Source organism: Patella vulgata, chromosome 5 (genome assembly GCF_932274485.2).
Source record: "Patella vulgata chromosome 5, xgPatVulg1.2, whole genome shotgun sequence".
NCBI lineage: Eukaryota > Metazoa > Mollusca > Gastropoda > Patellidae > Patella > Patella vulgata.
The window spans coordinates 61,820,974-61,848,795 of NC_065883.2; the positions used below are offsets into that span (position 1 = coordinate 61,820,974).

The window sequence follows — 27,822 nt, forward strand, 5'->3', positions numbered from 1 at the left end:
AGGATAAAAAATAATATGCCACAAATCTATAAATTATCTTCTCTAGATTATGGTAGTTTGATAGAAAGAAAGGCAGGGTGTTTAAAATATATTAGTGAGAGCTCTATAAATCAATGAAATCTGTCTTGACTCTTTACGCTCAGGTGCTATGAATTAACGGACATTTCTTCACCCAATACTCATACTCAGAAAGAAAGGGATTCGACAGATTTTCTCTCTTTTATTTATTTGAATTTCCATCCATCTTGCCAACGCCTCTTTCCAATTGTCTTGCAAACATACCATTGTATATAGAGAAATGCGGGTTGTTTCTTCTTAAGCTTTCTCATTATCCGACTCTCTCATTGGTCCATATTTTAACGGTATAACCCATTTCTAAATGACGACTGCTCGTGTATGATACTACTTCTCTCTCGCAGACGATAACTTCAATTCCTTACCAACGACTTTATTAAATGATTTTGGACCGAGATGCCAAATGGTTCGTAAGTGTCTTGAAAAGATTGAATCACATCCTATCAGCCAAAGAAGTCCTGCAGCGAGCGACTGTCCACAGTAACGGAGCGTCGTTGTGATAATCACGGTGAGTTTATTGTCTTTTATGGGTGTTTAAGTGTGTGTTTTATTGCTAATGGCTAACGATGGTCGGAGGGTTTTAAACCGCAACGTACCAATTGATAAACAGAAGGGCCATAAAACAAAACTAAATACCACAAAAGAAAGCAAGACTCCTTTAATTTTCTTCTTAATTAAGTTTTATCGGATCAAGTACGTTTCTATTTATTACATTGGCGTATGGTATCACATTAATGAGTAATTGCAATAATTGTTTGATAACCTTTTGATAATCTCATTATAACGCTAACTGCTTTATTGTAGTATATTATTTTGGGGTCTAGTGTTTGGATTTCGGTGTTACTCCGTACAATTTACTCTGAATATTTAGCTAAACTAATTATATAAAATTCCATAGAAATGAGAGTGCTGGAATCATATTCGGGTTCCGTTGATATTTCGTACATTTGTTTTGAAAAATGTTTTAATTTAAGAGAATGACACAAACCATGAGAGAGGATTACACACCTTTCGTAATTTAGTTCTTACTTAATATATTTAAGAATTTAAAACAATAAAAACAGCCACATGGGCATAACGTCAACTTGTATAATTTAACTGTTTGTGGGATGAAGTTGAATCTTTAAAGATTTTAGATAAACACCTTTTTTCAGAAACTAAATGTTGAGAGGAAAAAAACTTTCGTTATTAAATTATAAATCTTTCAAGATTTTGGTTCTTCTTTAAGAATAGAAGCAAATGAACATTTTTGAATAATAAAACAAATTCTACGTGTTCGTGAGCAGCCATTTATTATCCTTTTAGGAATTCATTAAATTTTTGATACACTCTAAAAACGAAAGAATAAAAGTTGAACTTTTTTTTTCTTCCAAGAGCTTTATCAAAAGTTTCACATTTGATATTTGTTCCAGTAATTCAATAGTGTTGTGTTTCTGAAGACTTGATAAAGCTCTTTTTTTTCTCTCCCTTTTTTTTCAACTTTCAAACTTAGAAAGATAAATATTCTTTTAAAATAAATCAATAAGACTTTTAGACCACATAATTAGGTTTTCGCATAATGTGGTTACGTGATCGTCATTTTGGTAGAATTAGATCATAATTACTTTTCACCATTTCAATTTATTTGACAAAATCTCGGGATTAAACCAACAGACTTTCAAGTCTTACGGCGAATTCATGATTATTTATGTTGCCTTGCGCCGGTTTTACAAACATTATCCTGCTAGCCCCAAATGAGGAAAACTACATATTTCTTGTGTAGTGAAATGAAGAAATGAGTCTGATGTTTATTCAATGGAGACAATCATGTTGGCACCAATTCGTTTGACAGTTTAATGGTGAAGTAAGGATTTATTACTAACAATTTTCCTTAAATCAAATCAAGTGAGACGACTCGCTAACATCGCATTCGTACGCAACTCGCACTTGTAATTTTCCCCGTGTTATTTCAAATAGGGGATTTGTCATTTTCTAATTTATTTTCTTCCCAATTCTTTTTACATCTGCAAAAGTTTGTGAATCTTGCATTGCATGAACAATAGGGTCAAACTAATTTAAAAAGATTGGATTTGTTGCGTGAAACAAAGCCGCCTTAGTGACAGTAAAATATGTCTTCTGTTCAGTTCAGATGCTGGTGATCATGGTCAGAGGTTGTTGGGTTTTTCTTAAACAAGATTCAGCAAGATTAAAGAGAAATTATATCGGATTAATTAAGTTACAATTTTCTCTGGAAAACTAGAAATTCAATTTCATAATAAACTCCTTTGTCGACAGAAAAGAAATTCTTACTAATTTGTTTTTAAGTTAAAGTTTGTTGAGATACACATTTTTTTGTTTATCAAAGAACAAAATTTGGTTTTATTAAATGTTGGATGTTACTATTTTTGTGAAAGTCATTAAAAGATATTTTCTTGGGGGGTTTTTTCTCTTTATATTTCTTTAATTTTAAACACTGAGGCGCATTTCACTTGTCAAGAGTATACTCTGAATGATTTTAAACGAGGTTAATAAACTATGGTTTTCAATAAATGATACTCATATAGGTTTGGGGATTCTTTGATTTATGTTAAACTCGAATCGTTTAGCTACTTTTATTTTGAATAGATGGTAATTATGTTTTGGGGAGTTATAATTATGTAAAACTAATCAAGAATCCATTATCATTAGATTTTTTTCTAATATAAAAGGAAATCAAAATTAAATTTCGTAAGAAAAAATATTTCTGCTTTAGCAATATATTTTTTTAAAAGATATGAAAACCTTTAGTAATTATAATCAAATCAAAAACTAAATCTAATGAAAAAGCACTTTGAAAATCTTGAAAACTTGCACAAAAATGTTAAAGTGGGCTTGGGGGAAATACTGAGAATTATTAAATCAGAGGTTTCTTTAAGCAGATTAGAATATAGACTTACATATTTGAAAATAAATGGATGAATTGAACCGGAGATTAAGTAAAACTGTTTACTTTAAACTAATTGAAATAAAGAGTCATATATCAGATCAGAAATGTATAGTCACGTAGATCTTTTCAAACAGGCGAATTTCTGATTGAATAAAAGCATTATATTAATCATTAAAAGTTAATAATATCGCAATCACAAAATAAATAAAGAATGGTGACTGGCGATCTTTGAAAGAATTATCGAATGTCATTTATTTTGCTTATTTAAAATAAAACGAACCGAAAACCGGTTTAAATAGAAAAGCCATGAATCAGAAAATCCATTTAGAGTCTTTTATGTTAATCTTTGTATACGAAGGTGGTATTTATTAAATATACATAAAACAAACTTTGGATAAAAATGTGTCATAAATAGAGATTTTAATTTAGATATTTTCAGCCACTTTCCACAGGAGTTATCGCTGATGTCTCTACATGATTTCTTCATTTTTTTATTGTATTTTTCTACATTGAATCAGATAAATGTGAAAAATAAAAGATGAATCTACAAATCATATAGAATTAGAGCAGTTCTTGCTGCACCAACTTTTCGCACATGTCAACAAAGCTAACACTTAAAAGCAGTTATACAACTTGAAATCTAAGAAAATAAAATATACGTTGCATCGTTTCCATATCTTATAGATACATACCTCATCTTCTAAAGTTTTTGGTTTGAATGTCAAAATAAAATAGGAATTCTTGTAATTTCGTGTATAAATCCAGCTGTAAATTAGTATAATAAAACAAATGAATCAACAGCTAAATTATCTGCATTTAATTCGAAGAATATCCACCAGACCCCGCTTAAAACCCAAGACTTGTGTCCTGAAATATATATAACATAATTAATCTGTATAGTTATTTCTGTATTTAGCTATCATTGATATAAACGATGTGATTTTCATACCCATTATCAGTCACTGTGCTACTGGTTTATGGCTTATAAATGCATTCATTTCTTTACAAAACTGATTCCATATTTTTATTTGCCTTTAATGTAGACTAACATGGCGCCGCAGGTTAGAACAATTTTCTAATCATAATGTCGGTACGAAAGAATACAAGACAAAACATATCCCCGACTCGACGTTACGGTCAGCATGAAAATCAATACCATCACTCGCACAAATGGTTGGTATAGACAAGATAAATGTGATTTTGTGACTGTGAAAAATGTGTATTGCAACTCTCGCAATTATCTTCTAGAAATTCATTAGTTGCTCCTATAGCTTTTCTCTGTACGGAAAATAACATAGAGAGAAGCTCATTATCTGGCAAACACGTTCAACACGACATCTGAACGCTGGCAGTCGATGGTCATGCGTTTCATTATTTCCTTGTTATCATTTTCTCTATCTTCACAGAACTACAGAAATCATGAATTTCATGTTTTCCATGATCTCTTAACAGTGTCGATTTTTCATAAGTTTTTTTTAAAAAAAAAAAAACACAACATCTCTTTCAATTACTGCATTTGAATACCGAACGTGAACTATGGATGTAGTTTTTTTTTTATATGCCCTGTTTTTCTTTTATAGATATTGAATAATTTATAAAATCTCTATTCCTTTCATTGAAATGCCAACTTCTTTACGAGACACCTGATCCCATTTGTCATTGGATTCATTATACACTGTATTTGAGGCAATCTCACACAGGTAGTAGTTCATTTCATGTTGGAATCCTGATTAAGTTTTGATATTATTTTTTAAAGTTTACCTCATTGCAACATTACCTGTGCTACAGAATTACGCCCCCACCCCATGCCCATCCGCGTGTCCATGCTTTTCAGTACTCGTGTGCTCCTTATATGTATGTTCTTTGGCGTGATATTTCCCGGTTGGCGTTGACGTGCCGTTAAATACTATTTAATTCATTATCTGTACGTTAAAGAGCTTTGGAACTAGCTCAAGCTACTTCTCGACCTACATGACCACATAAACTGCATCCAGCTTTTAAAAGAGCTAAGCATCTAAGGTAAAAGTGGGTTGTTGCAATGTGTTATTTCGATTGGTGAAGGAACAAGCTTTATATATACTCTTTAAAAAAGTAGGGGATATTGAAATGCAAATACCTATGCAGGTTGCGATAAGATAAATAGTCATGGACATTTAACATGCTTTGAGAGTATGTTCACAGATGAAGAACTTATCGCCCCAACAGAACCACTAAGCTGCACATGCGACACACAATAGCGCCATACACGCGGGAGGGGTTCATTGTCAAATTTGACATTTCAAGGAAGAGTTGATGAAAACTGCCGCGTACTGGTTTATCTATCCATGTTTGCTTTCCTATCGGTTCTTGCATAATATTTACTGTTTAGCATATCTTTGCTTTAGTGTGTTACGTTTAATTTGATCGGGAGACGTGTTAGTCGACGTCAACGTCAACCGAAAACGCTGCAAGAATTCGCCGTGGCACTGCAAGAGGAGTGGATCAGATTGCCCCAAATCGTGATTAGACGGTTTATTAATAGCATGCCACGACGAATTGCTGAATGTCTGAGGATTGGTGGAGCAATTACTCATTAGGACAAAAATCAAAAACGTTCATTTTCACTTATGACAGTGTATCTCTTTGCGAGTGAAAGGGGGTCGTCAGATAAGCCGCCCATATGAACAGTCTATGTTCATGTGTAGGCAATTGGCCTGTTTTTAACATACACTGGTTACCTCTAATAAAAAACAGCAGTGCAGTTCCACAGTTTTGTATTGTTTCTGAATATCCCCTACTTTTTTAAAAGAGTATATGTTTACATTTTGGGTCGTTTCGTTTTTGTTTAACTTGTTGAATGTTGAACATAAAAGCAGTCATATCTCAACAGTTGGTTGTATCTGCGGACCTTACATTTTAAATGTAGGCAAAATAAAATCATTTAAGTACAGCACCCCTTCGTCATTTCCCCTATCAAGAGGATGTTTCCTTTAAATACCATTTATTTTCATTCAAACAGTTATATTTCGGCATCTAAATAACTGAAAGCTGAAATTTTTACACTTTGTCATTTAAGGGCTACCATGACCACACGAGACAATGCATTAATAGTTATGTACTAGTATTCTCAGTTTTGATTTTGGTGAATTGAAATGGGGTTTAACGTCCTACTGTTCTGCTCCGACTGGGCTAATGAAGACGAGATTTCGGTGAAGGGAATTCTTGAATGCTACAAAAATGAATGTTGCCTTGAATTCCTCCACTTGCTCTTTTTTCTTGAACTGCTATAAATAATGATGCCAGAATATCTTTTGTCATATAAATAATTGCGACTCGTGCTAAAGTCTTTAATTTTTTTGGAGGAAAAAAAAAGAAGAATTTTGAAAAATAACCCAACAACACTGTGACAGATTAGAATGTTATGTTTTGTAATGGTTATTGAATGTTAGTGCGTTTTAAAAACAATTATATGTTCATTACAATTCCTAAAGTAATTTCATGCTAAACACTTCAGTTATATTTCATTTGTATTGTAAACAGATGTGATAAGTTGATTTGTAATAAGTTAAACCCTAACACTATTTCCGGCAATTTACATTTCTTTGTGATATTTGAACGTACACGTTATTACGTTATTCTTAATGACAATTAAAGTCCTCGTTAAATTATAGCAGTTTTAATATGCAGTTTTTCAAATATTCATTTATTTGCAAAAAGGAGGAATGAACAAGCACAACGTTCGTAAAGGTAGTTATTTCAAATACCAGTTAAAGTTGGTTTATAAAAAGTTAGACTGAAACAGTCCTGCTAATCACCGACCAGGGCCGTAATGGGCGTTTCTTTTGTCCATAATTTTGTCATTTATTTATGAAATCATTTAAATTTTGGACATGATATATAGTGTATGAATGTAGATAACATGTATTTCCTAGTCGGTCACTTTTTACAATACTTTTGGCGATATTGACAAAAGAAACAGTGTTGTTGTTTATCAGTAGGACCCGACTGAAACCCATGCTTACCATCTTTGAAGATACTACAATTTTGGTATTGGAGCGTCCGTGGGTTGACAGTACGACGTCACGACCACAGACGTTTTATCCAGGGCAACCCTAATGCTATTTGTTAGTGGTGTAACGTCTGCTTTAATAAAATGTAATATCGCAGGCGCACCTAATCCTAACCAGTTAGCTTCTGTTAACATTAGTTAACGCAAAACTCTGGGCTGACATTTAGCGATTGAGTGGATTAAAAATATAAAGACCATTTATATGGAATACTATCGCTGGTTCATTATACATAATATAGTGCGAGATATCTACACGTTTATCTTATCATTTTCAAACACAAAAACTTTAACGCCATTTAACCTTAGTGACGGATGATGATGATGATGATGATGATGATGCGCACAATGTAAAGTTTGACTTGCCTTCCCTTAACGCCTGATACAAATTTGTTAAAACATTTCAATGACATGTAACAATTGAGCTGGAAATACACACGACACAAAATATAAAATGATTAGTGGGTTGCCTCTGATTGGTCATCATTAACTAAGTATCCTTTTTAATGTATATATATTTACCACATTTTAAATGTTATCGTTGCTTAACAAAGAATAAAGAATAATTATAGTCCATAAAATTGTCATCTGTGTACAATTTTGCTACTGGTACGTCAGCGCTTCCATCTTAAATGCTTTGATAATAATTTGCGCCGTTGTATTTAGGAAAAGTAAATTTTCTTTTTCTCAAAAAAATTATTTCGGGATTATTTAATTTTATATTTGTTTGTGTTAAATTGAATCCATACTGCTACATAAATTTCGTGTAACGGCGAGGAACTTCAAATGTAATCATTTTGTTTATTAATACTCGCAGCTTTAAATTTACGATAAGAAAATATAATCATTAAACAATGAAGCGCAATTGATATAACCCTATATCTTATTTTGACCTTTTTCCTATGTATCTTTCACTTATAACAAGATTAAATTTATTATTATCTTCAAATCCCATCTTTAGATTTATATATACTGGATTTATCAAATTGCCGATCAGAATAATGTTAGTTTGTCGGTCACAACTAGATTGGTCTATTTGGTGTCGGGCGTAGAAATAATAGCCGGGGTCTAGTGGGTCAAGCTAGAACAATTTCTAAAATGGAATAGTAATCGCACGAAATCTGCCTTCAATATATTATTAGCATACAAATTGGACGGAACCGTGTAATATTTAAACTGTTCGACCCCTAGTCAATTGGAGGCGACCGCTAGAGTCTGATATACGACCTTCGCCTTACGTGAAACACAAATTATGGCGAGTATTAACACGGGAGCAACTAATAGAGAGCTTTATCGGTTAATATTGGAGTTTTTATGCGTCTCGGAATCATAAATTTTAACACGGAGGTTTCAGAGGTATTAGTGAACACGACTTCTAGTCAGGATACGAATCACTGTTTTTCAGTCAGAATTGCGAACCTATAGCTTTAAAGAATTTCCGCTAAACACAATTATTTGAAAGTAAAAAAGTCTTGTTATTGAGTACTTGCAAATTGCAAAACCTTTAATGCGATTTGTGTATACTTAATACAGAATACCATGAAAGGTTAGGCTATTTCTCCTGCTGATAAGATGTGTGAAAGACCTTTTAGCTCTGATGTTCCCGTCCACCCAGTAAATTTGGCTCTGGAAATACAAATCAGAGTGGGATTGACAAAAGATATCCTTGATGTTTTCTGCTTCCATTTGAACAAATTCGTTTTGCATTGCACAAATATGTTAAAAAGTATCTACATTGAATATCATTGCAAAACAGCATCGCTGAAGAAAGACAATTTTTAAAAAAGAATGTAAGTGGTGATTAACCTTTTCTGCACCAAACAGATCAATAAAGAAAGACAGTGTGTTATAAGAGAAACACGGGTCCTCGGTTTTTCTTACCATCCCAAGCCAAGGAAAAAAGGAAACCTGGCTGGAAAATACAGAGAAACATTCACGATCAGCATCAACATCGAACCCGGGACCTCCTGGTCAGTGTCCCATCTTTTTTAGCCCAGTCGGTACAGACAAGTAGGACGTTAAATCGCATTTCATTTCATTTCCTGGTCAGTGCGCCAGCTACACACTCACCAAGCCACCGTGGCTTCCCAAAACATCCCGATCCTGTATCGTTTTGTGATATTTGCACTGATTTTGTTAAGATATGTCAGTGCTTTAACACGCCGGGCATATCATATTATAATTGTCAATAAATAAGTCATATTTATTAAATGTCAGATGTAGATTAGCCTCTATTACACTTTGTATATAATTACACAGCGATTAGACCCAAAATGACTTAATGCACTGTTTTACCTTTGACTCACTATGCATTTGTAATAAACTACAGGGTAATAACTATTAAACCACATATAATTAACAAAGAAATTAACATAAGAAAAGCCCAGCTTAGTCAAAATACCAAGAAATATTTTGTTTGCTTTGTAGAATCAGATTTTCAATATGCATTTATTTAGAACATGCGTGATAAGTAGTCATTCTTTCAATGATGGCCTAGCAGGAACTCATTACAAATCTTAGCATTAGTCCCAGCTAGCAATGATATAAGTGTTATAATTGCTTATGAAAATTGCTAATGCCGTCATTTTGATTTAGTAGTCTAATAGCACATTTTTAAAACCCGCAGTGTAGGATTAAGCAGAATAAATGAAGAATAAAATTGCACACATCTACATATGAATTATTCTCGTTTGGCATCTTGGACCTATAAATACCCTACCAGCTCTGTACGTAACTAACAATTAGACCACTTAAAGACCTAGACGCTTTAAACAGCGTCCACGAATTGTCTGTTAATTTATTTGATGCCCACGGAGTTTATGGTGTACCGTCTAAGACAGTCCCGTATCTTCTCACGCACAATAAACTTGTATCATATGATGTCCAAGAAGCTTCGGTTTTATCTTTTGATGCCCGAAATGATTCTGCTGTAGTATCTGATACCCACAGGATGCTCATGTACCTTTTAACACACAATGAACTTATATGGACTATATTCTAAGGTCCAAGAAGCCTCGGTTTTATCAGCTGATGCATGAAAAGCTTCTGCTGTAGGATCTGGTACCCATAAAACCCATGTTGTACCTGTATGTATTTTTGTACACCTAGTAGGCTTATACTGTACTATCTGGTGCCCACAAAGCTTCCGTCGTATCTTTTGATTCCCGCATAGCTTCTATTGTATCTTCTATCAGCTTCTGACACCCAAACAGAACCGGATAAAGTGGATTTGTTTTACCATCTGATGACGTAAAGAATCTGTACCCTTTAATGACCCGAACGGCCATATATTGGTTTCCTGAAATGTGGAAGAAATGAGTTATTGGTAGATTTTACATATCTAACAATCTTTGCTTGAAATTTGTCCCAGCAACACAAACTTCGGTGTTTCAACATTTGATGGCATAAAGCTGTAGTGATCTTTCATACTTTAATAGGGATGTATTCTTTCTACAACTGCTTTGGTCCAGGATTCCAGTGGTCCGCCTTTGTCCGTCAAAGGTCTTAACCTAAAGTAACCGTGTATATACGAGACCATGGCCGCCAAAGTTTCAAAATGATACAGCTGATGTGTCATCCAAGAACACGGCATGCTTTCTATTATTTGATGTCATTCTTATTCATTTGGTAAGTTAACAGCCAACAATGTTTATTGGGCATTTGTATCAAGATAATTTGGCTGTTGACTGTGCCAGTAGCCACTCAGTACCCATAGGTTACCTTCTATCTGGTCACTTAAGAGTTCTGAAAATCGGGTCCAAATTACCCTACAGTTATTGGGGTTTAGATACGGGTGTCGAGTGCGATGCAAGACATGAGTTCTCTTTTCTTTTCTACTTTGACATAGTTATTTGCTTTGTATTTATCACGAATCTCTAAAAGTCAAATTAAGATGCTCAATTATTTCAAATTTTATATAAAAGCCAGATCGTATTTGCTTTGCAGAAAGCTTTCATTTCGACAAGAAGTTAATATGTAGTTCTGTAATTTACGCAAGATTTCGTAACATAAGTATGCAACCTGTGAGCTGACTTAATGACTTATGATTTAGATAGCATATATTCAGCTTTTTTTTATTTAAAAAATTTATGGAGATAAGAAGATAGATATATCTTTAGAAACGCCTAGGAGTTGATTTTAGGGCACCTTCGTTCAAGGGTTATCATTGTTTTGATTTATTAAGGACATAGACATTCTTTGCAAATGCAAACGGCAATAAAGATGTTATGTTATTAGAAAGCATATATTCAGTTTTTTAAAAAAATGTATGGAGATGAGAAGATAGATATTTAATTAGAAACGCCTAGGAGTTGATTTTAGGGCACCCCCGTTCACGGGTTATCATTGTTTTGATTTATTAAGGGCATAGACATTCTTTGCATATACAAACGGCAATAAAGATGTTTTGTTATGCTTTTTATAACTTCTGTGTACAAACTTTGACTTGATTATTTGTTATCGGCTAGTAAATTATTTTGTCAGAATTTCTTTTATAAGTTCTATAATCTAGACGCTAATTTCACAGCGAGTGTTAACCTGTATCTGAAATTTATAAACAGTCTATGATAACAGAAGAACTTTGTGATATAACTTATTTCCCGGGTTTTGATTGTGGAGTGTAAACTGTTACAAGATGCTTTTCACCTGGCAAAAATATTTAAAACTTGAACTGTAACCTTTCACAATGACTTCTTTTATTCGTAAGATCAAATTAATAAAAGTGAGAATTTAAGCTACCTTATGCTAGTGTGGTTTCATCTTTGGAGTTTCGATGTTCAATAAAAGCCCCGCCCTCCTCAAAACGTTGACAATGACTGCGGCGTTATAATAAAACGTATGTTTAGACTTATGGGCCCTATTCATGAAAACTAATTTAAGAATACTGATAGCTCATTGGCTGAGCACTAAATTCATAGCAGACATTTTACTTCTGCAAATGAATTCCTGATATATGTAGTTTAAGTTTTCATTATGTTATTGTAGTATATAGGCATGGCGTCGCATGATGCTGATACTACTTCGCCATGGATCCGCAAGTTATTTTACTCTTCCTGGTAAAGGGCAAATACTATTACAAAGCTTTGTCACTTTGTGGAATTCAAATGCCCTTAGAAAGTGTGGTACTATATTTCACTTTGACAGAGAAATATGATTAAAATAAACATGGTGAACTGCATGTGCCATCATATATCAAACGTTGGTTGTTTTTTTTTTCAATTTTCGGTGATATTGCTCAAGTCAGTGAGTTTTCAATCGATATTTTTCCTGATATCAGTTACAATTTTCTGTCCTACAAAGATTTAACAAGAGCATCACTACCGCTGAAATATACGTCCACATTCCTGCTTCGATTGATATGGTACTTTTTTAAAATAAAGAGAATGAAATATGAAATTGTTGCATCGACTGCAAGATGACAAGAGGTAAAGCAGGCTAGGCGTTGGGTTTGTTTACAGACTAAATATTTTTAAAAAGTGGGTGTGACACCACCCCTGTGGGTCGGGGTATACACCAAAATAAATAGTTGCTGTCCTAACGGTATAAGGAATAAATATGCCAAGTTCCAGGATGATCCATTCTGAATTCTAGCCTGTCGACAAAACTACAAAAATGGTCATGGCTCTGCTCCTGGTGGCCGGGACATACATCGAAATCAATAGTTACCGTCCTTAGGGTGAAAAGAATAAGTAAGCAAAGTTTCAAGACGATCCATTAAGAATTGTAGCCTGTAGGCGATACAGAGACACACACACACACACCCACAGACAGGGGCGACTGCATAATGCGTCCACATTACAAAATCGAAAAATCTTCAATATATAATGTTACGTTTTAAAATTCCCCCTGGTTTTACAAGACATGTTGGCATTGTTCTGAACCTATTCTTCACTAAATGTAACTTTCTTTAGTGAAATTCTGACAGTTTGATATCTAGCTTATCTGGAGAGAACTCGGGCTGTATTGTTTTAAAGAAATAAAATAAATGGATCATGGGTCATCGGGGTTCACCCAAAAATCTTTCATTAGAAACGGTTTGTGATCTTCTTAACCTTATCAATTAATATTTTACATTTATCATAATATCAGCAAATCTTCATATTAACAACAACAGTAAAACGGCGTTGAAATGCTAATGAAAACAGTAAAAACCCATAAATTCATTCTTGACATTGCCTATCAAAAAGTCTTTTTTCTACATCTCCCAAACCTGGCGCTGCACAATATCGTCACCACAAGTCATGTCTAAATCTCGGCCACTGGTGATCGTTAATACCCTATACACAGTATCGGGCTTAAAACGCATTCATGTGTGCAATATTCCGTATTATAGTTCATGCTTGATTTCACTAGAGACAATTGTACGCGCGTGGCCGGGATGTAATGGATGTCATGTTAAGAAGTCGAGCATCAAAACATTAATAATTTGTCAGAAAGGAGAAAAGTTGATAAAACCGACCCACATCGGCCAGCACGACTTCTTGGCAGGAAGGTGTTCTTCCATGAGACCACAATATGGCGATTTTAAGTAGTCGGTCCGAGTGTTCTATAGAACGGGTAATGGCTTCTTTAGTTGTTGCTGTTACCCGTGTCATTTACTGTATTAGATAGAGTCCATTTAGTTTTCTCACATCATCTGTCATGCCTCTCGAGAAAAAAACCCCATCAGGCTGTTTCAGGAAGACATTTACATATGTTCCATCGCTGTTACCCAATAGCTACGACAGGCTAATTCCTGTTGTGCAACCATTCTACAATTTCAGAAAAGTCTCTGATATTTGCTTTCTTACATTAGTTGTTTTAAAAATACATTTGCATATTAGCGGTTAGTAACATGCCATGTCTGTAAAATTTCTTATTTTCTCTTTTGATTTTAACGCTGTTTCATTCTCGGCGAACATTCCAATTATATGGCATATACATGCAACTGAAGAGGATTCTAGATTCAAGCCTCGTTGTTTTGATAAATTGAAGAAAAAACAGTGGGTAACATTTCTTTGAAACTTATACGTTTGGAATATTGATGTTCGTTTTGAAATCAACAAATGTTACTTCTATGGTCGATTTCTGGCTCGAATTCTGTTCTACTTAAATTTCTGAAATTGTTCTCAAAAGGCACTATTTTTTATAGTAATTTTGAATAGACTTCTTTGTGTTTCTTGATTTGATGTATGAAGATTGTGAATTGGTATAAAGACATTTGGCATGTATTCAGTATAGTTACTTCATGACTCTATCTTAGATGTTCATCACTAAAAATGACGTCCGTGGAATTTTTCGACATGGAATTGGTTACAGTGGCATATGCCAAGTTATCTTTATTACCGTTAATTGACAAGTTATTCCCCGTGACAAGTCGTTTGGGGGTGTTTTTCTCAATTTTTTTTCTCATATCGCCCCACAACCACGTGTGCCAAGTTGCCAAGACTGCCAACAGAATGCATGTCAAAGAGATAAGACCGTGTCGGGTTATTTTTTTGCAGTAGTTAAATTAATGGCGATACTATAAATAAACTTGTGTGGTTTCTCTCTATCTGCCATAAGACAAGGAGAGCTATTTTCACTAATCATTTTATATATTTAAATTTCGTTATCTAGGGATATTTCTTTTCTGACATTTCTTTTGGATAACGATACAGAATTATCCCCACTTAACGTCCGTTGTCATTTATAAAGGATAATTTTGTTTATGTTCAGTGGAGATATTTCTGTTATTTAAATACATAGTTTTGTTTGACTCAGAACTGCTCCACAAATTGGTGTGCATTAAGTGCAGGGTAGATTATGTTCAGTACTATACTACTTTACAAGGACCTCGGTCAGCAATTTATTTTTGATTTAATTAAGTTCTTTTGTTCGGGGGTGGGGGGGGGTAACATCCGCTTACATATATAAAGACATCGCAGACCAATGTATCCCAAGGAAAACTTGCCATAAGATCCAGTTTTGTATTTGAGATGCTAAGGGGTTAGGAGGCCCAAAACATAAATTCGTCACCCCGTCCCCGTGCGTAGATTTAGGTGAAGTCATGCCTTTGGAGATACGTGGCCTAGTGTTAATTAAGTTTGCGTGTCTGACTTAGTAGAAACCGGTCATGCCCCAACCTGGTTCAACATTGACGGAGAAAATAATCGTGGTGTAGTTCCATACAATCGTTAGATCGAAGCGATGGATATAATAATACGCTTTAGGTGTAGATAATAAACGACTGGGATCTTCATTGGCTAGTTGCGGTATGTTTTATTTTGCAGGTAAACTTGCATTCATTTTAAGCAAAAATAATCTATCACGTATCAGATGTAAACCTTCCCAGATTCTTCATTTCGTGTCATTACAAGATTAATGTCCTTGCTCGTGTTTCAATGATTGCTTTGAGTATAAAAACGTAACAAAGATCTCATCAACCCAAAATCATCTCCATCTCGTCAAACTTTCAATTAAACAATCTTAAGATAGGGTTCATAAATAAAGGTTAATATGATTCAAAATCGACGTTCCAGGTGTGTAATTTACCTATATAGTATAATAAGTATTTGTTGTGACTTGCGCTAGATGTTTATGTTTAGTCTTGCCATCTGGAAAGATGCGACTTGAGCAAGATGTACACGCGTACAGTCCACATTAACTGGCAAATCACCATTGGTGGTACTGAATTGACGGTACGAACAGGTGGCAAAACTCCAAGTGGAAATGTTTTGGTGAAATAAGCACAGAGTTCTGACAAGAGCATATCGGTGTTTTCCAATAACTCATGTCAGAAGTCTTCTCTAGAGCATGGCACGTACCATCTTCAACCTTCTAGAACAAAGTGTTTCAAAAGATGTGATGAAAACGACTTCTGGAATAACATATTTATTTAACTTTAGTTTGAACGGGGGTTTACTCTAACAACCTGGGGTAATATGCAAAGAAGCGCAAGCTCCACTGCCTTAAGGATGCAACATTGTTATTTGCTGGAAAGCCCCTGGAATCCTAAATTGCCCTTTAAAGGTTACCTTAAAGTGAGCTTTATTTTTCGTTTTATCAAAATCTGTCATTGGACATTAATGATGTCTTCTTTCTATTTATTCACAGTTACTTCATCATCCATTTTCTGTGTTCTAAGAAAACTGCTATGCATTTCCCTAATTTCTATTTAACTTGCAAAAAGAAAATCACCAAGACCAGTATATTTTGCATTCACCTTTTCAATACAAAAAGCAAACCGCATGTGGTATGTGATATTCTAAAAGATTCCCGATTACCCTGTCTCTCGCACGACCATAATCATCGGATAAATGGACAGGTTGTTTGACTTAAGAATTCAAATCCCATTTTGTTTTCGAAAGTTCTTGAGTTCAAGAACCTCTTTGTAGCAGCAATACATCGTAATTGGAAAATCGTGTCATGTATCAACAGCAGAAAAAAAAAACATTCGTGCTCCGAATACGTTTTATATGGAAAAAAGTTTTTAAAAATAAAAAGGTGCTTTCATTATTGGTTCTGGATTTTTTTAGTTTCAGTTCTTTAAAACGACGCAAGTGTTATTGAAAATTGGGGTCAATTTATTCCTGTTTGAGTAAATTTCAGCTAAAACGAGCAACGTGTTTCCGTTTTTATATAAATAGAAATTTGCACTATTACACTGTTACGGTTAGTGAAATTGTGATAATCGTGACTACGAAGCTAGCTTTGTAATTATCACACAACTAAATTATATGCTAAGATATTGCGCAAGTAATAATTATTCATAAAATAAAGCAATAAAGTACTTTTTTCCGATGGTAGTTCGCCTGTAACTACTGGATCTCAGACCATCATGATCCATTGCTTTTTGACCTACAACAAAAGATGATATCTAATCTTATTAAGGGTTGTATTGGTTATGTAAATCGGTGACTTTCAGGCAATGAATGAAAAAGTCATAAAAAGGGATATCACACGAGTTGCTAATGACTGATAATGACTTCAGTGTTTTATGGTTTTTTAGTGCCAAGATATCAGCAGGAGAAACCATGGGAATCGTTTTTTGCTCTAATTGTGTCATTTTCTACAGGCATTATTAAATTTAAAGACAGAATAATTTTGAAGAATTGTTGTTTTGTCTTAGTAGGTCACAGAAATCATCAGGTCATTTATTTAGTATTACTAAAATTAAAGGGGTTATTACTTCGTGACTTGACCCGATAAGGATGGTAATTTCCTTTACTGTGGTTAGGCTGCACGTGCTACGTAATAAAGAAAATTTCCAGAACTTTTATTAACGTCACGAGATATCCGTTTCTTGAACAACTAATCCATTTCGAATGGTACTAAATATGCTTTACGTAATACTGACCTCGTCTTCATCATCCCGGTCGGTGCAGAAAAGCAGGACGTTAAACCCCATTTCATTTCATTTACATAATTCTGATTCCGTATTCTTCATTCCAACTGATCAGTTAAAAATACGGAAACATCGAAAGTATGTTGCCTCTGGGAATTAAGAACGTAGGCCACATAGGCTAACCATCAATGGAGACGGATTAATATAAGCCTCATAGCTTGTTTCCGAATCCATATAGTTTATTATGTATTGTTAATATGTCATTATATGTTAAATAAATACTGTTTAAACCAATAGTGCAAGATGTAAATACTTACGAATAAAGAACAATTATCTACGACTTTATTAATGTTACGTTCTGCATCATTCTTTGATGTTCATTCTGTGGAAACATATTTTTGAGTCTATTGTAAATAAAGAAACTTTGAGGCTATGAAAGTTATATCCGCATACTCAGAATAGAAGCCAAAAGATAAAATAGTCACCAATAAAACGTATTTAATATCCTCAAAGTTCATTCTGTAGAATCCCATTCCTGGTTCCATGCATGGACATCTTCTAGATAAGAATTATACTTGTTTATGTCTATTAAGGACAACATGTATATATAATGTGTGATCGCCTGTACTAATTTTAATGCAAACTATGGCCTCGGTCATGTAATCTTTCTAGTGTAATTTGTTATATTATCTTCAGGATAGTGTTAAAATATTCAAATAACAATAACGCACAATGTTCTCAGCCACTTTTAAATATCAAGCTAGAACAGCATAACGAATATTTTTTTCGCCATATTCCTTTCCACACGAATATTAATTAAATAAATTAGACGATATGCTAAATTAGATAAAGCTGTGTGAATAAATTGCGCGTAGAAAATAATTAAAATCGCATTTCTTTATTTTAATGTAATTTGTTCATCAATTTGAATTAGTACTTTAATTATTCAAACAAATTTATTTATACATGAATTGACCGGAGTAGAAATAACAATTTGTTATCCTGGTCGACACGATAGCTTCTAAAAGGGGAACAACACATTTTCTCCTTCAATGTTAATGAATAAAATTAAGATTTCGAAATAAACTAAAAGTTACGCGAGGAAATGTTTTCAAACAGTACACTAGACAATAAACTTATATTTCATGACTTCTTTGAAGTATACGTAACAACAATGAATATAATTCATATGTGTATTGTTGGTTTAAAATTGTTCTTTGGTAGAATAGAATTCATTTTTGAAACATAACCATCCTCGTAATATCCCTTTAATAAAATATTTTACTTCAATTATCGTCTTTACTTGCCTAGACTTTTAATAAACTTTAGCTATCAAAAATCAATGAAGTACATATCCAATACAAAGAAGTCATTGAGGAAAGTTGTAGTGAATATATAACGACACGGTCTATACAATACAGTTCTGTCTCGGGCTGGACATTAGGTCGTCGATACGGCCATAAATTTCTTCCGCCTCCTATGACATTTGATGGATGTCAAATCTTCCGTAAAAATTAATTTTAAGTGGCAAGTAGAACATCAATAGGAGCTTTAATCCGTAACAAGTTACACGGAAAACAAATTTGGTTTGTTTTAATGAACACACGGGGGATAGGAGCTATAAAATTATATGGCAGCTATAATGCTTGTAAGTATGTCAAATAATATCTTAATGTAAACAAACCGAGTAGGTTAAACAGCTTTATTAATGTATTGATACATTATTTGCTCCATGGGCACTTGCGATGAACTCCAATGTTTATCAGTGTTATTTTTTTTTTTTTTTAAATAACAAATTCATCATACCCAATTTAATAATTGTTCTTATTAGTTTAATTATTTTGATAATTTTTTATATATTTATTTTTTATCAATAAATTTTAATTTAAAGATAAATTCATCGAATTGTATTAAATGTGAATAAATCATGTGCACATTTTATATTTAATTTTGTGCTTAGTAAACATCATTAGTAAGATAATTTATGCTAAATATAGCGAAAAAAAGTTATACCAATATTAAATTATTAAACGAAAATTGACACATTACCTATTTTACGTACTAAGAGTTGATTTAGATGATCTAGAATAAATGAATATCAACTGTGCAATTTCCATAAATGTATTTGCAGGGCTTTTCGATTATTTGTGTAATAAGCATTTCATTTAAATTTCTAATTTCTGAAGGTTTTGAAAAGTGTGCTTGCTCGAATAATTTCAACAAACTACGGATTTTAAACAACACTAAAAATAAATTATTTGGGTTTTTGTGGAGAAATATAAACAGTTTTCGAGATACGATAATTAGTTTCGTTATTAATTATCAGAATACGCATAATTCGTAAAATATTTCATTTAGCGATATTTTATTCATTTTAAGGTAAGTAGGTTTTAAGACCTAATTTATATATGTAATAGATTATTGAAATCTAAATAAATTTATATTATATATCATATTTATTTTCTTTGTAAATATATACATTTAATATTCAATTATTATCATGTATAGCGTATAGCTGTTAATAATTCTGTCACTCTCTGGTATAATCGCAAATATCATGGACCAGATTGTATCAAAATAACAAATCAAAATACAGACTCCAATGTTGTCTCGTTATATAAATCAAATAAGAGTGTAACTATCAATATTCTTAAAACATAATGAATAAATAATCAGAACATTCACGGAGGGATTTTATCAGTACAAAGGTTCGCCTTAAACAATCTAGAAAAAGTGTCAATAAATAGAATTATATAGAAGTGTGTTAGTCGAAGGCGGTGATTCATGTTTGAAACAGAACATATAGATTTAATGAAAATTAACAATAACGTGATTTGTCGCACTTTCAGACACAATTTAACAATAACAAAGCACTTAAATCTCACAATGATTTACATTTTATTAATTACCTTTTTAAATCCCAGATTTAGCGTTTCATCTAAAAAAATAATATTAAAAATTATAATGACACTTTGTGAATTAAGCTATTAATTACATTTTATCCTCTCTCTTAGTTTTTGTGTAATATTCTCTTAGATTTCGTTAATAGAACTAAGATCACATTCTAAACAGTGAAATCCAAATACTGCGACCTCTTTCCCCTACACATTGTAGGGGCGGCGATTCATTGGGCTATAAAACCACGTGACTATTTCATTGGTTCGTTTCAGAAGTGAAGTGCTGGCTGTGAAATTGTTCAAGCAATCATTGTAGTCATAATTCATCGGCTTGCTAGTATAGTGAGGCCTCGCGACAGCTTTACGGCCGCTTATTACCCACACAAAACGGCCTGATGAGCTCATATTTTGTCAATTCGCTCTCTACATGTTATGGACAGACCCCGACATTGGAGAATTGTTCGGAAGGGGGATACGAGCGAAATGGAAATTATGGAACAGGCGGTGGTGTGTACGCGGGCTATGCCAGTGGTCGGTACCCGTATTCGGCCCGGGGAGACAGGTTAAGCGAGCAGAATGGAGATTATTACGGCACACCTAGGCTTACACATCTACCTAACAGCAGTCCATGTTCCTCACCCCCCTCGTTACAGAGTGTCGGGGAAAGGAACCAAGTTGAGATGAGATCAAATACCACATCTAATAATAACAACAGTTATTTCAGTAGCGGACATTACAATGATTCTATAGATGAAAATAGGCCCAACTCAGCACATTCGAATAGTCCCCCAAGTCACACCCCGACCCCTGTGGATCACAGAAACATACAGGAAGCACAGTGTCCGAGTCCAAGGGCTGGCGACTCGAATCCACCACACATATATCCGTGGATGAGAAGAATGCAGTATAGCTCAGGTAAGCGAACTTATTTTTCTAGTGTATTTATTTACATGTTGAATGCGAATGCGTGTGGTGGCGACTGAGTCAAACAGCGAGAATCTATCTGAAATCACGCGTTATGATATTATTACGTATTATCATCCAGGAGACATCCCTTGATTCTGCATAAATTATGTATAGCCAAATTACGACCTATAATTCCACTTATTATCTGCTATATCTATTTACACGCACACGTAATGTATTAGACCAGTGGGAACTATTTGCATTAGAGATCATGACCTCGATTCAATTCATTTCAATTCCACCGATATATTGATTTCAGAAAGCTCACCGCGGGCGTCACGTACTATGTTTTCTTTAGTTTATGATGAAACTTGGTGATCATTATTAGAGTAATTGGGGGGTATTCTGGCGAATGAGGATATATGTGTTTTTATTTTTTGTTGATTATTGTTTTTATTGCCAGAAGCGTATTTGCATGTTGCAATTGACTTGATACTGGCCATTAACAGCGTTAAAAAAGTTAATTCGCGTTTCGAGGGAATGCAACTAATGAGTAATCAGTCTTATGCATGTTGTAAAACTGATAGATAAAAAGTATAATGTTGCATTGCAAGTAGGCAATTATTTTAACGCTTTTCAACACGTTAGTTGACAAGAAAAAATGGGGTGATTTGTGAAAGAAAATGAAGGGCGTTGGGTTTTTCTTTTATTCCAAGGAACCTTTGAAAGCTATTTTCCTGGTAAATTTATTAATATTTTTGTATATAAACAGTATCGTTAGTTATGTTAAATAAAGAACACTGTATGCAAAGATATATAATTTGTAAATGAATACACGAAATATACATGCATAAATTGATTAACAGGACAAAATTTAAAAAAATATATATATTGATTTTCCAATGAAACTTTTTAGAAACCGATAGAATGACATATGAAATGGTCTATGGGTTATATCATGTATTCTTATTTAATATTGTCTTTTGAAATTATAAAGGATCAGAATTGGGTTATATCATGTATTCATGTATTTAAAATTGTCTTTTGAAATAATAAAGGAACAGATTAACAAAATTTCATGATAAACCCTCTCACTTGTCCATCATCAAAATCAAACAAGTACATGTAACAAAATTGTTTACATGGTGCAAAATAATAAAAATATATTTTTAAAAAAAATCAATCTGGCCTGCAGTGAGTCATACGTCTAACGTGAATTAAAAGAGAATATAAAAATATATTTAAATATCATGCCAGATCGTATCTTTTCAACATGGAAGCTGTTTATGTAAGATGCGAAAACGCGGTTTTTAATTGTTAATGATTTCTGGATTGTGTCGCTTATCAATATGGTTACATATATATATGTTATATCCCCAAGCAAACACGCTTTGAAAAATACAGATTGTCTTTCTTTTTAAATCATATTCTATACGATATTTTTGTGTAACAATATGCTATTCATTATTGTGTAATTATGTCATTTTTTTTTTTAATTGATATATGTTAAGTCTGGCCTACTTTCGATTCATTCACGAGTTCAGTATTACATTTGTATATAAGCAGCTTTACAATGTTCAAATTGATAAACATAAATAGATTTGTTTGATATACGTTAATTATGTGTATTAGAATAATAGTATATTCTATTTTTGATCCATTCATAATTTACAATATTCAATATTCACACTAATAGGTTGGTGACTTAGATATTATCAACGTTGCAAAGTTCAATCACATCGAAATTACATGATATAATATGTAGTTCGAACAGTTAATACTTAATTGATCCTGTCAGATCTATTATATTATTTCCCCCGTCAGCTATATAATATCAGCTATATAACATCAGTAACTTATCCTTTTAATCCGTGAATTATCCCTTTATGAACAAGTTACTTATCCTTTGAAAAATCCTTGACATTTTAATCTATGAATTATCAGGTAAAATTTATTCATTAGCAATAAAACTTAATACAATATTTTAAAATATTAGGGCATTTGGGATATTGTTATCTGTGGAGTTGTTTTCTTTTTGTTGTTTTTTTTTTCATTATTGAGTATATAAAAATAATGTTTTAATAAATAAATTAAATAGCTAATTAAATACCATAGATATTAAGAATATAGGTATCCTAAATAATTTATCGTGCATAATGTTAAATCTTTGATTAAATAGGTAAACAATAAAAAAAATTATTAAAGACAGTGTGTTTATTTTATCGATTTCAGCAGACAAATAGAATATAAAACGGCTTATGTACACAACTGCAGAGCAGCTGAATCAAATTAATCAATAAATAAAATAAGTTCATGATTTGCGAAATCTCAAAGTACCTATACGTTATTATTCAATATAAAAGGACTTAAGCCTTAAATTTAAACAATGGAATTAAACAATGCCATGCCATGCCTTTCCTCAAAGTTGATAATACAAAAAGTATTTTAAGGACAATAAAAAAAATGCTTAGGTAATAGTGTTAAGAGTTGTATGTTTCTTTCCAATGGTTCAAGTGTAGCGTTAGTAATTAAGATACATAGAAAGTGTAACGATGTAGAATTGCAACATTTTCAAGCGGAAAGGTCAGATAACAATTTTCCACTTTTTGTTTTACTTGGATCTACACGCCCACAATATTTTATTGTCTTTAAATAGTTATATTAATAAGTACAAAACATATCAGTAATTTACACATTCACTGGCATCAATTAAATTTAAAGTGGCACATGGACATAATATTATATCAGTACAAAATACGAACGTTAATGGCTATGTAAACTCTTTCCAAAATGCACGAGAAGTGGTATCGTATGTTCAAGAAAAAGTAAGCACACCCTGTCCAATTTAAATCGACGATTAAATAAACTAAATCGGTGGTTAATTGCCATACCAATTCTCATTTTACATGTAAACAGGTAAAAACCCACTGATCCTATTTATTTATTGAAAATGCAAGTAGGGTGTTTTCTAAAACTCGCATTGTAATATGGACTGTAGTTTGTTTCACTGACGTATTCTACCGTTTCTTTTTTTCAAAAAGCAAGGGTTAAGTATTCAGATTTTGCTTAAATTTACAAGAAAACTCACTTATAACATACACGACTCTGTAGTTAACTATACGACATAAGACAGTTTGGCAGGGATAAATCTGACAAGGAAAACATATGTATTACATTCACCAAGTATGAAAGCCACTCATTTATTACACGACAGCAAAAAGGGGTCTATGTCGCTCAACTTGTATGAAATATGTCAAGATATATAGGCTAATGATATTGTTATAAACTACCGTGTATACAAAGCAAATATATAAATAATAACGTCTGTATGTATTGTAGGCTATGATCAATGGTTTGTATATTGTATAAGTGAATTTAAATAAGTATTTTAGACATCAAAAAGATTCTGAATCGGTCTTAAAGTGGGGGTCTACAATAACATTTATTATTGATGTCACATTTAATATTTATGAACAAATTGGAGCTATTCAATTGTTGTTCATCATGATTTAAAACCTAATAAAAAGCCAATTCAGATCGATATCTGATTTTCAAAAAGAAAAATACCCCAAATCATTTAATAGTATATAGCCACTCTAAAAGAAAATAAATCGGCTAATACTAATTGAATTTACATGAAATAGATAAATACAAGTATCATACAAATAAAAAAAAATAATATTCGTTCTTTATTAGCCAGACTTTGATCAACAGTTAACAATCACTCATTCTTCATAAAACACTTCATAAATTCCCTTTTATAACGGCCATTTGTCGCAGAAAACGAGCCGTTAAGTCACAGCGTCTCATAAAACGCCTTCAGCTCGTATTTTACGATCGGTGAAGTATCGTAAATAGAAGATCTTGTTAAGCGGTGATATTTTCAATAGAAATTAACTTTTATGTTATTTATATAGTTCTCTTGGTAGTGATTTGCTCAAGCGACTTGATTACTTTTATTTTATCAATGATTTCCCGAGACTTGTCTCAACAACTCTTCGATTGACCATATTATATGCTTTTGTGAACGGGAAAGGAGGAAAAAGTGTATAGAAAATTAAACTGTTTGAAATAAAAGGTGACTAAGTTTGTTCCAATAAATGCTAATTATAGGTTTCTTATTTCGATTTATGAAATAATTTATATCATTTTTTGAAATATTTTTTCTGTTGTTGTCCATTTCGAGGTATTCCTATATATTTATTTATATATTCCTACCCAAAACATAACACCGTCTCTTTAAGATCGCATTGGTTAAAGCAGCGTAGTTTAAGACATACAGATGCTTATAGATGAAATGTAAGCTATTTTGTATATTTATGTATATCTTGAATTTATTTATATTTTGCCACTGCATATTTTTGATGTTAAAGGCCCCCCATGTTGCTTTCCATGTTTATGTATACATATTTATCTTATCGTTAAGAAAATATATGTTAAGTGTTATGTAAATTCTAGCACTACGTAACAGTGGGGTATACTTTTTATGAGAGGTAGTTGTGTTTAAATGTTTAGGAGAGTATATTTAAAGAATTGGCAGTAGGAAAAAGTGTTAACAGATATCCAAATACTTTATTAAGGTCATTTATCATTTTAAGCACCTTCTTAATTCCCTGTAGACCAAACAATATCCACAACGTCATACAAACAAAGTTATACGTCTTTAAAGTTTCATGATTATTATTGGTATCTAATTTTGGTTTAATATATAAAGTTTCATGATTATTATTGGTATCTAATTTTGGTTTAATATGTAAATGTATCGAAGATACCCCCAAGAGGCATTAAAATCCCCCCCCCCTCCTCCTTAGTAGAAAATGCGTCGTTTATGACGTCATTTTCTAAAATTGTCTAGTTGCAATTAAACCAGAAGTGCTCCTTTCGTTATTAATTTTAATTATAAATATGATAAATTTCAATGGAGAAAGCAATCGCGATAAAATATGAATTTTTTAACATTCTTGATGCAATACAAAAAACCTCAAAAGTCTGGAATATTTTCTTCTTGTTTTTAGAATGCGATAAATGCTAATAAATAACGCAATGGAAATAAAAGAAAGGAAAAAGAATTAATCGATTGTATGAAATCGATAAAAGAGTGTTGTGAATAATAGTGTAATCTGACAATACAATGATAATATCGTAGATAATTGAGTGTGATTACAATAGGTCAACGATTTTATGAATATATTGCGATTGTTACTTTGTGTTTTATTGACAATAATAATAGAAGTAAAAATCTTGATAACAAACCAAAGTTGAGCGAACACACTCCCACTTAACAATTATGTCACCCTTTTAATAATCATAACTTTAACATACCAATTACCAGTCTGACCTCAAATATATTATGTTCTAAAAATAGAATAATTACAAACCAATGAATAGATACATGCATGTTGTTAAATATTAAATATCCAGGTTAAAAATGATACTATCCTTAGATAAAATGTCTCCTACCGGTCTCCATAGTATTAATAAGTGCACGAATGAACTTAGTAGGGTACAATGTACTCATGAAATTTAAATTATATCTTGAAGCATAACCCAGGCCCGTAATTCCTCTAAATGTAGGCCAACTGTGCAGAATTCAATGCGCATCTTCAAATATTTTACTGAGAAATGAAAGTCCTCCTAAAACCATTCTATCAGACATAGATTTCTTAATTACAGAATAATGGACAGCTAGGACACTTATAAATATGAAAAAAACATCTCCTCCTATACGCTGAGAATCATCAGGAATTGGTTCATCAAATCTCGACCAAACCTCCACTTGAAAAAGTAATTCTCAGTATATATATATATTAACAATCTTTGAGGTAATTTATGAATCATCTTATATGTGTGAGAGATAGAGTTGGCATATTGTTATAAACCATCATGCCATTTCTTCATATAAATAAATACGCGATTATCAAGCAAAGTTTACGTTGTTATTTGTGTTGGTAGTTTCCCATACACACATCATCGTGCCTTTTTGTTTTCAATTACAAAACAGACTGAGCGAAGAAACTGACAGGATGTTGGTTGAGGCATTTGATTCGTTCAGACAGAAAAGGGAAAGGGACCTTTTCTTAAACAATATACCAAGTGAAATTTACGACGTATTGACTGTAAAAATCACATAGTTTTCCTTCTCGATGAATGAATTTTGATAAAAATCTGCAAGGGTGCCGTGTCGTTTAAGATAAAAGAAATACAGAAGTTTGCGTTATAAATCTCCAAACTTTGACAATGGGCTCAAGTTGATCTGTCAAACAGCGATCACACTTCAAAAAACTCAATTCATAACCTAGCTACAAGAGAATAATGATATTAATAGGCTAGACTTGTCCAAACACACTGGTCTGTATAAGTCTTAATAAGGCGTGTTATAAGGTGTGATATCCAGCCATTTTTCATATCGCATGGCCAAATATTAAGATGATATCAGTCTCATATCCATACAAGAGTCGACTTAGCATCCCTCTTCATGTTTGACAAGCGTTTTGTTTCGCGACCATAAAAATGATTTAGATTTATGGCTTCAGTTCCTAATATGAAAATTTCCCCTTGCCCTTAACAACAAGACAGATACTGGATTATGATTTTTTATGGTGCGATCCTTATCCTTTTACTTTTTGGGGTATATTTTTTCCAAAGGTAGGATAAATTCGGAGCAATTTCTGTAATCTTTATTTAAATATTT

General features: G+C 32.8%; 1 protein-coding gene across 2 annotated transcripts in view; it reads left to right on the forward strand.

Annotated features, from left to right (window-relative positions):
- Nucleotides 1-420: 420 nt before the first annotated feature.
- LOC126821419 (homeobox protein Hox-B5) overlaps nt 421-27,822 on the forward strand; it is a 38,913-nt gene continuing 11,511 nt past the window's right edge. The window contains exons 1-2 of one of the 2 annotated variants that reach the window (XM_050549839.2): nt 421-583; nt 20,499-21,140. In XM_050549839.2, coding sequence (XP_050405796.1) covers nt 20,621-21,140 — 520 coding nt within the window. In that variant the 5' untranslated portion in view covers nt 421-583; nt 20,499-20,620. The remainder of the gene's footprint in view (nt 584-20,498; nt 21,141-27,822) is intronic. The other variant, XM_056101374.1, reaches the window with a different exon arrangement.